General features: G+C 34.5%; 2 protein-coding genes across 2 annotated transcripts; both read left to right on the top strand.

The window, feature by feature from the left end:
• Positions 2,238-3,600, top strand: LOC110269468 (serine/threonine-protein phosphatase 7 long form homolog). The gene is made up of 6 exons (XM_021117318.1): positions 2,238-2,326; positions 2,486-2,893; positions 3,026-3,198; positions 3,276-3,366; positions 3,458-3,547; positions 3,595-3,600. Exons 1-6 carry the CDS (start codon positions 2,261-2,263, stop codon positions 3,598-3,600), a joined length of 834 nt encoding a protein of 277 aa, XP_020972977.1. The 5' UTR covers positions 2,238-2,260.
• Positions 2,973-4,912, top strand: LOC110269720 (pollen-specific leucine-rich repeat extensin-like protein 2). Its single transcript, XM_021117582.1, has 3 exons — positions 2,973-3,366; positions 3,458-4,634; positions 4,739-4,912. Exons 2-3 carry the CDS (start codon positions 3,641-3,643, stop codon positions 4,885-4,887), a joined length of 1,143 nt encoding a protein of 380 aa, XP_020973241.1. The 5' UTR covers positions 2,973-3,366; positions 3,458-3,640; the 3' UTR covers positions 4,888-4,912.

Below are 9,321 nucleotides of genomic sequence, written 5' to 3'. Positions count from 1 at the left end.
AATTTACTAATTTAAAATATATATTTTTTTATTTTTAAAAATAGTAATGAAAAAATATTTTAATATTTTTTGTCTTATTTTATTATATGTAATTTTTAATTTTTTTGTATTCTAATAATTAATGTGCACTTTTATTTTTTTTTAAAATTTAGATTAATATATTTTTTGATATAATGTATATTATTTTTGCCCCCCTAATATAAATTTTTTAGATCCATCACTGATTGGAAGTCTTTGTTGAACGGTTATTAACAAAATTTACTAGCTTTCATCTGATAAAACTAGAAACGTGTTAATGTCGTGAAGGAGTAACATTAAATAGATAATAAAAAAAACAAGTTAGTAACATCTTACTTTTAGTACGATCATAATGTATTAAAAATTAGGTCGTTACTTTTATAGAGTTTTTTATTTTTAATATTGGGCCTCTATTAGTGTTATCCACTGAAATGGCCAAAAATACGTATTTAACGCCGTTGTGGGGATACAGGAAAACGTCGTTGCCGTTTTCTCAGCGACGTCAGTTTCATTCTTCAACAAAATATCTCCTTCTCACCGGCGTGAAGATTTTTAACTCCTTCTCTTTCCCATTTCTTCATCTTCTCTTTAGTTCTACCACAAAACATCTCCTTCCATCCTTATCAATCTTATCCCACCTAAAATAAAGAAACCTACAAAGTAAAACGGCAGCTTTCATACTGGGGACCATTCACCACGACTAAACCGAAGCCTTCCATTCAGATAAATGATTTAGTGATTGCTTTTTTTTTTTTTTTTGTATGAAACTATGAACAAAATTTTTTTGAACTATAGACTAAGACTTTGTAATTTTTTTAGATTATTTTACTATTAATTAATAGTAAGTTAATTAATTATTAGTACTTAGTAGTTAGTAGTAGTATTATCGGCATTAGTATAGCATTATAGGTGTTAGTTAGTGTTAGGATTAGTTTTAGTAAATTAATTATTGTTAGTTAGTGACTTAGTTACTGTTAGGCTGTTAGCGTTAATTTAGGTTATTATTATTTAAAATTTGAAATAGCTTTTTGGAAAAACAGAATCATCTAAGAAATTTTTTTATTTTATAATTGATTTATAACTTTGTTAATTTAAAAAACAGAATTAAAAAAGAATTAGTTAATAATTTTTAGAATTTTTTTAAATTTACGTAAAATATTAGTTTCAGTAATTATTAATTTATATTTTAGTTTTGGTTGAAATATTTAATTAATTCTGAATTATTATAAAAAGTATTTAAAGTAGAATTATTTAAAAATTATTTTAATTTTTTAATTTACATAAAACATTAGTTTCAATTATTATTAATTCAGAAGATTATTTTAAAAAAATATCTTTCATTTTATTTTATTATATGTAATTTTTAGTTTTTTTATTCGAATAATTAATGTGCACTTTTATTTTTTTTTAAAATTTAGATTAATATATTTTTTGATATAATGTATATTATTTTTGCCCCCCTAATATAAATTTTTTAGATCCATCACTGATTGGAAGTCTTTGTTGAACGGTTATTAACAAAATTTACTAGCTTTCATCTGATAAAACTAGAAACGTGTTAATGTCGTGAAGGAGTAACATTAAATAGATAATAAAAAAAACAAGTTAGTAACATCTTACTTTTAGTACGATCATAATGTATTAAAAATTAGGTCGTTACTTTTATAGAGTTTTTTATTTTTAATATTGGGCCTCTATTAGTGTTATCCACTGAAATGGCCAAAAATACGTATTTAACGCCGTTGTGGGGATACAGGAAAACGTCGTTGCCGTTTTCTCAGCGACGTCAGTTTCATTCTTCAACAAAATATCTCCTTCTCACCGGCGTGAAGATTTTTAACTCCTTCTCTTTCCCATTTCTTCATCTTCTCTTTAGTTCTACCACAAAACATCTCCTTCCATCCTTATCAATCTTATCCCACCTAAAATAAAGAAACCTACAAAGTAAAACGGCAGCTTTCATACTGGGGACCATTCACCACGACTAAACCGAAGCCTTCCATTCAGATAAATGATTTAGTGATTGCTTTTTTTTTTTTTTTTGACTGAAACTATGAACAAAATTTTTTTGAACTATAGACTAAGACTTTGTAATTTTTTTAGGTTATTTTACTATTAATTAATAGTAAGTTAATTAATTATTAGTACTTAGTAGTTTTTCATATATTTCAAATATATTTTTAAAAAATATTTTAATTATTTAAATATGTCCTTTCTAATCCAGAGTTTAAAAAAGAGGAAGATGGGAAAACGTGACATCATACGTACTGAAGATCATATTGTAAAATATCTTCGACATCCTGTATATGTAAGTAATTTTTATGTTTACTGTAGTAGTTAATAATTAGTAGTTTATTTAGTAATAATCAATTATTAGAATATGTAGTGATTTAGTAAGTGTTGAATATAATAGTAGTCATGAACTGGTTATAGTAATTTACTATTAATGATTAAATTTTGTTTTCAGGGTTCAAGAAATTTGCACATGAGACACTTACACCAAATAGACTCATATGATAATAGAGTGGAAGAACAACTGAAGGCGAGCGGGTTCTATTATGTTTCTCAAATTGGGAGGATCGTGTCTCATAGGCCGACTGTAGACGCACTGGTTGAAAGGTGGCGCCCGAAAACGCACACGTTTCATCTTCCATATGGTGAGTGCACGATCACTTTGGAGGACGTCGCAATGATTCTTGGACTCCAAACTGATGGTTTGCCAGTGACTGGATCAACTGATCATAGTACAAGTGGGTTAGAAAACGAGTGCTTGGCCCAATTTGGTGTTGCTTCTGGGCCGAACGACCACAAAGGAAGTGGAATCAAGCTGGCATGGTTCCGCACCCTAAAGCGGCGCCAACATTTGACTGATCAAGTAAGTAAGTAAATTTATGTGAAATATCACATAATGTGTCTATTTGGTACGACGTTATTTAGAGACAAGTCTAGAATCTCTGTGCACTGGAAGTATTTGCCGTTGCTTCGTGACTTTTCTCAAATTCATAAGTTTAGTTGGGGTTCTGCTTGCCTTGCGCACATGTATCGATCATTATGTCGGGCATCGAGATATGATTGCAAGGACATGGATGGTCCTTTGGCGTTGCTCCTTGTGTGGGCCTGGATACGAATGCCGACAATAGGGCCTCTGCCGGTGGATACCAGCTTTCCACTCACTCGCAGGTAATATTTAACTAAGTTGTCGATTTTGGTTTTTTTTTCTGTATTAATTAGTTTCTAATATGAACATGATATGGCAGGTGGAATGATTATCAACCCACCACTGAGCACTATAAAAATTGGACAACCTCTGACGTCAGGAGAAGGTTGGATGATCTTCCTCTGGATGGGGTAAGTGTTTTGTTGCAAAGACCTTTCATTATGTTGAATTAAATTGATTATTGGTGCACTTATACCTCTGCTATTTGATCTGTTTTTTCAGTTTGTGTGGGACGCATACAGTCCTAATCGGGTTGCGCCTCAAGTTATTCCATTTGACATTAACAATGGTGCAAATCTTTGGAGTGCAACTGTACCTTTAATATGTTTTGAGGCTGTGGAGTGGCATCCGACTGACAGGATTAGAAGACAGTTTGGCTTTCATCAAGACCCCCCAGTCGAAGCTATGAAACTTGGAGCGTCCCATAACATAGTGCTAACAGGTCCAAAGAATAAGAACTGGGGCATAGAACATGCAGTATGGATCTCACAATGGTTAAATAGTTCTATGTGTGTCTTAACAGGTGAACATGTGGACAACTATCAACCATCTGACCAGTACATGGACTGGTATATTGGTAAATTTGGTGATCACTTGCGGGTATCCGAGCTTGCTGAGCATGAGGAAGAAGGTCAACAAGAGCAACCACATCAGCAAGAACAACAAACTCAGCAAGAACAACCACCTCAACAACAAGGACCACCTCAACAACAAGGACCACCATACCCATACCTACCATATCAACAGCCATATCCATACCCACCACAACATCCACACCCACAGTACTTACAGGAATATGCAAACCCTTTCACCCAACCTTTCATACAACCACCATACTCACAACCATATCCACATTATCCACCCCCACCATACACACAAGAATATACACAACCTTTCACCCATCCACCATATGATCAGCCATCTACCATTTGTGAGGCATACAGGCCGACACAGGTACCGCAAGATTCATTGACACGGTTACTAGGCGCAGTGGCACAGGATGAGGATCAATATAGACACATTATTGATTGGGTACAGGGTCCCGAGTCATCTCAGTGGGTTAATGATTTATACTCTATCCAAGACCCTATACAGGTGCCAGTGGCTGACGTTGTTTCCGGACGATTGTCTTTGGATGCGAGGAATCAACTGCGGGCCTATTCTGAGCATTCTAGGGCAAGAACTTCTATTGATTCAGTTAGGAGTGTCCACAGAGGCATTGGATGTTGCCAAAGTCCGGCACGAATTTCTATGTCTGAGGGTGACGAGGCGGAGAATGAGGATGCAGTTGATGAGACTCCTGGAAGTGAGGATATGGTTGATGAGACTCTTGCAGATGAGGATGAGGTTGATCAACCTGGTACAGGTGATGATGTTATGGATGACGATTCTGGTTCAGGTAATTTAATTGTTATTGTTGACTAGAATTGTATTTATCATTGATCTATATCAATATATGTGTTGGTTTGTATTGAGCATGACTATATTTGTGTTATCCTACAGATGTCCAAGGTCAAAGTAAAGGTTACAACCTTAGGATTGATCCGGCCCGTAAGAGTCGATCTAGATGGAGCCCGTCATTGATAAAGAAGAGGGTAAAAAAGGGATGCTCTAAGGTGGCCGAAACCGTTAAGAAAAGTATATTTAAATGAGTTAGCTCGGTTGTTTATGGTTTACGTTCAGGGAATGTAATTTTATTTTATTGTTTTAATTATGTACCCATTGTGTTGTTTTATTTAATTCTCTAGTCAAAGCAAACTTGTAAATTAACTTACGCAAAATAAGTGTCACATGACTCAATACAAACATAAGGCTAGATAAAGTATTGGATGCACCGCAAATGACAAACTATAATTGAACATAATACTACAGATAATGACAGAAATCACTAAGATCCCAAATACAACTGAATATCATACTAACTAAGATGTTGGAAACAACTAAGGTCACAGACTACGAGTTTGGAGCCGATCCACTAGCACTGGTTTCACCACGGCGCGGGCATCTGCTTCGACTATGACCCTCACCGCCACAAAGCCTACAACGCCTAGGACCACGTAGATCACGAATATCCATCTCATTCAAGAAGCGAGTTTTCTTAGGACGACCTTTGGCCACTCGCTTGAGGTTGGGATTGGGTACGAGTCTTGGTCTTTGATGCACAGGCCATGTTGTTGGGTTTCCTAGTGGCCTGAATCGGGTCTTGTATACCTTTCGGATCTCACCCATCGTATAAACCTCGTGCACATACTGTTTCTAATCCAAGCGCTGGTTTGCACAGCAGGCAAATACATGGCGACATGGAATTCGATCCACCTGAAACTCACCACAATCACAATGCTGAAGGCGCAAGTTTACTGCAAACTCCAACCCACTTGGCATCTCGCGCACTTCAAATACCTCGTTCTGCCTATCAAATAGGTTAACTTGAATGTTCCCCGCTGAGCGCTGATTTGACAGAATTTTCTGAGTTGCATATTCAGAGAATAGTTGTCCTGCACTTATACGAGCCTCAGCCTCAGCTCTCTTCCTTGTGAACAATGCATTTAGCCTGTAAAAAGTTGCCTTAACAAGGGCTGTGACCGGAAGATTGCGTGCCCCTTTCAATACTCCATTAATGCACTCCACTAGGTTAGTTGTCATATGGCCCCAACGATGTCCACCACATATGCCAAGGCATACTGCTGTCGAGGGATCCGGTCTAACCACTGCTTGTAAGCCTCCCCCCGCTCACATAATCTCTGGTAACGCATATCAAATTCACGCATTGTTCTAGAATAGCCAATGTTGACAATTAGCCTCTGCAGGTGTGGTGCCTTGAAACTCCTCAAAAAGTTGGATGCTATATGTCGGATGCAAAACATATGAATAGCTCTCGGATATTCCCATGCTCCATTACTACGACCCACAGCTGAGATGATTGACTCGTGTCGATCAGAGATAAGGGCAACACCATCCCGATTAACTACATGTGTTCGCAAATGGCTAAGAAAAAAGTGCCAGGCATCGGCAGTCTCACCTTCAACTAGGGCAAATGCAAGAGGCATGATATTCCCATTGTCGTCTTGTGATACTACAACTAAAAAAGCTCCTTTATATTTTCCATATAAATGTGTGCCATTAACCTGGACCACTGGCTTGCAACTTCTGAATTCTTTAATGCATGGTTAAAAATCCCAGAAGACTCATGTCAGAATCTGGAGATCTTCAACTAACTCATCCCCTCGATAGCCATATGCAGTTTCATACTCAACAGCTGCTGATGGTTCTTTTGCAACTATTGCTTCAAACCATGTGGGCAAAGCTTCATATGAAGATTCCCACCCACCAAATATTTTTTTCACTGCCTTTTGCTTGGCCAACCATGCTTTGCGTTAACTTATCGTGTAGTTGAACTTCGATTGTACTTCAGCAATGACAGATTTTACCTTTATGGACGGGTCAGCCTCAACTAATGGCTTTATTGCTTCTGCAATTGTTTCAGAGTCCAGTTTAGCATGATCCTGAGATATGGTACTTCTGGTGCACGTGTGACTACCATTGTACCTCCTTATCACCCAACAATACTGTCTTTTCATAAGACTAACTCTGATAAGCCAATCACAACTTATTCCATACTGTACACATTTAGCATAGAATGTTGTTGGTTCTGATTCATATACCCTATAATCAACTTCTCTTCGAATGGTATACTCTTTAACTGATTTAGTAACAGCCTCTCTAGAGTTAAATTCCATTCCAACAGCAAATTCACTGGTAGCTACAACAGCTGGGGCTGTACCAATAATAAAACAAAAATAAATCTAAATAATATTCTATTATTATTAATAATAATGAGAACAATAAATAGTAATAACAATCTAAAAATTAAAAATAATACTAACATAAAAGCAAAACAAATAATAATATTTCTAATATTAAAAAAGTAAATAACAACAACAACAAAATTACCTGTATTGACGTACTCAGGAAATTCTGGTGCATGCATGGCATCCAGATTCAAAGCATGCATAAAAGATGGCTCTCCATATGGATGTTGTCCGGTTAGTGCATTTGCAACATCAGCCACATCTCTTTCAACCATTATCTCATCTTCCTCTACATCTTCAGTTGGACCAACAACTTCATAATTACCTTCAAACTCTTCATCGCTTTCAGTATTATAACCCACCTAGTCTATGTTGGGTTCTGGAAAGTCAACATCATCGATTTCTTCGAACTCAACATACAACTCGATAAGTGAGGTCTGTGCTCTAGTTTGATGATAGGTAAAAAACATTCTTTGCATACTATCTTCATCAGTCACATGCATTATTTGAAATTGGCCAAAACCACCAAATACTAGCACAGGCTGCCTATACAGAATATTTATGACTCTTTTGTGCACTTGATGATCTACACTTTGAGAAAGTATACTCTTAAGTCCTTCATATGTTATTAACAGAGGAACAACAATAACACATGGATTCTCACATAAAAAACTCACACCTTCAGGTGTATGAGATAAAATCTGACCATTATAATATATTTTTAAACTAATATAACCCTCCATTTCATACACTCATCATACTCACTCACAAATTTTTTTCACTCTCTCAAACTGAGCACATTTTGTAGAACAAAGCTCTCATTACTTCACTTAAACTTTACTCTCATACTCCATTTTTGCGTTTTAACACAATCCAGAACTTCTTTTATAGTTACTTTTATATTTTTTTATTTCCTCTAGCACAAAATGTCACTGCCGTTTTCACAAAACGTTACTAACGTTTTTTCTTTTTTGCAATACGTCAACGACGTTTTCACCAAAAAATAATTTAAAAATATATATTCTAACAAAATGTCACTGATGTTTTCATTTAAAAAAAAATTAATATACAACACGTCGTTGACGTTTTGCTTAAAATAAAATTTAAAAAAAAAAAGTTTACACATTACGTCACTGACGTTTTCTTCCTACAAAATTTTAAAAGAAATTTAATCAAGTCGTCGATGCCGTTTTGCCTAGTTTATTATAAAAGAAAAATCACTCTGCCACAAAACGTCTTCAACTTTTTGTTTCTTTCAAAAATTTAAAGCAGGCCCATAGTAGAGTAATACACAATGCTCTCCAAATATCATTGAATAACACACGTTGGTTTCTAATATACAAATAACTGAGCCTTACTTTTAACCCTAAATATATCATGCCTTATTAATGACAACCCAACCTATCGATGGAATAAATTGGTAGGAGAAAATTGCTTACACAAATCCTCTTGAAAAAAGTTATTAAAATGCCTTTAATTTTCTATTAAGAAGTATCCCAGATAAAAGATTAAATAGTAATTATTAAAGGAACCAATTAATAACGCACATAATAAAAGAAATAAAATGAGCAACAAAACTCTAGATTGAAAATGGAAAAAAAAAAAAATCAACGACAAAAGATCAACTATGCTTCTAATTAATATAAAAATATGAACTAGTAATTTGAATGTTCAATACCTTAAACCAAATTACACTATGCCACTGATTGTTTGTTTTTTCCCAATTCTAAAATCACCAAGTCTTAATCATATGCATTTCTATTTAATGGGCAAAAGCATTGTTGGTGGATTATGTTAGGTTGGGGTTCGTAGCTAACTCCACAGCCGTAACAGAACCTGTGATGACACCTGCAGTTTATGAACATGAAAACAGAAACAATCAAATTACTAACTAAAAAACTAAAAGAGAAAAGGACAAAATAGCGCTTTGTTACTTTTTCTTTTTTGCCAAAATAATAATAACAAACACTATACCTATGAGATAAGTTACAAGTTACAACTTCTTTGTCGTAATGGATGATGCTTCTTGCTAGTATTAATTAGCCAAATCATAATAGTAATAATAATATGTAGTGTAAGTACATCAAAGACCCATAATAAGCATGGGTTGATAAATATGAAAAGGTGGTCAATATTTATTTATTTATTTATTTTGTATTTCGATCAATACTAATTAATTTTTTATTTTTTTTTACTAAAAACATTAATTCATTAATTTTTTTTATAAATATATATTATTTTCTGTTTTTTTTTTTTAAATATTGTTGATTTTTGATA

This window comes from Arachis ipaensis, chromosome B03, assembly GCF_000816755.2.
Source record: "Arachis ipaensis cultivar K30076 chromosome B03, Araip1.1, whole genome shotgun sequence".
Classification (NCBI taxonomy): Eukaryota; Viridiplantae; Streptophyta; class Magnoliopsida; order Fabales; family Fabaceae; genus Arachis; species Arachis ipaensis.
This window is presented reverse-complemented; position numbering and strand designations above follow the sequence as displayed.

Coding starts and splice junctions, on each gene's coding strand:
- LOC110269720 (XM_021117582.1), top strand. CDS start 3,641: ATGAAACTTGGAGCGTCCCATAACATAGTGCTAACAGGTCCAAAGAAT. Junction 4,635..4,738: donor GGATGACGATTCTGGTTCAG/GTAATTTAATTG, acceptor GTTATCCTACAG/ATGTCCAAGGTCAAAGTAAA.
- LOC110269468 (XM_021117318.1), top strand. CDS start 2,261: ATGGGAAAACGTGACATCATACGTACTGAAGATCATATTGTAAAATAT. Junction 2,894..3,025: donor GCCAACATTTGACTGATCAA/GTAAGTAAGTAA, acceptor CAAATTCATAAG/TTTAGTTGGGGTTCTGCTTG. Junction 3,367..3,457: donor ATGATCTTCCTCTGGATGGG/GTAAGTGTTTTG, acceptor CTGTTTTTTCAG/TTTGTGTGGGACGCATACAG.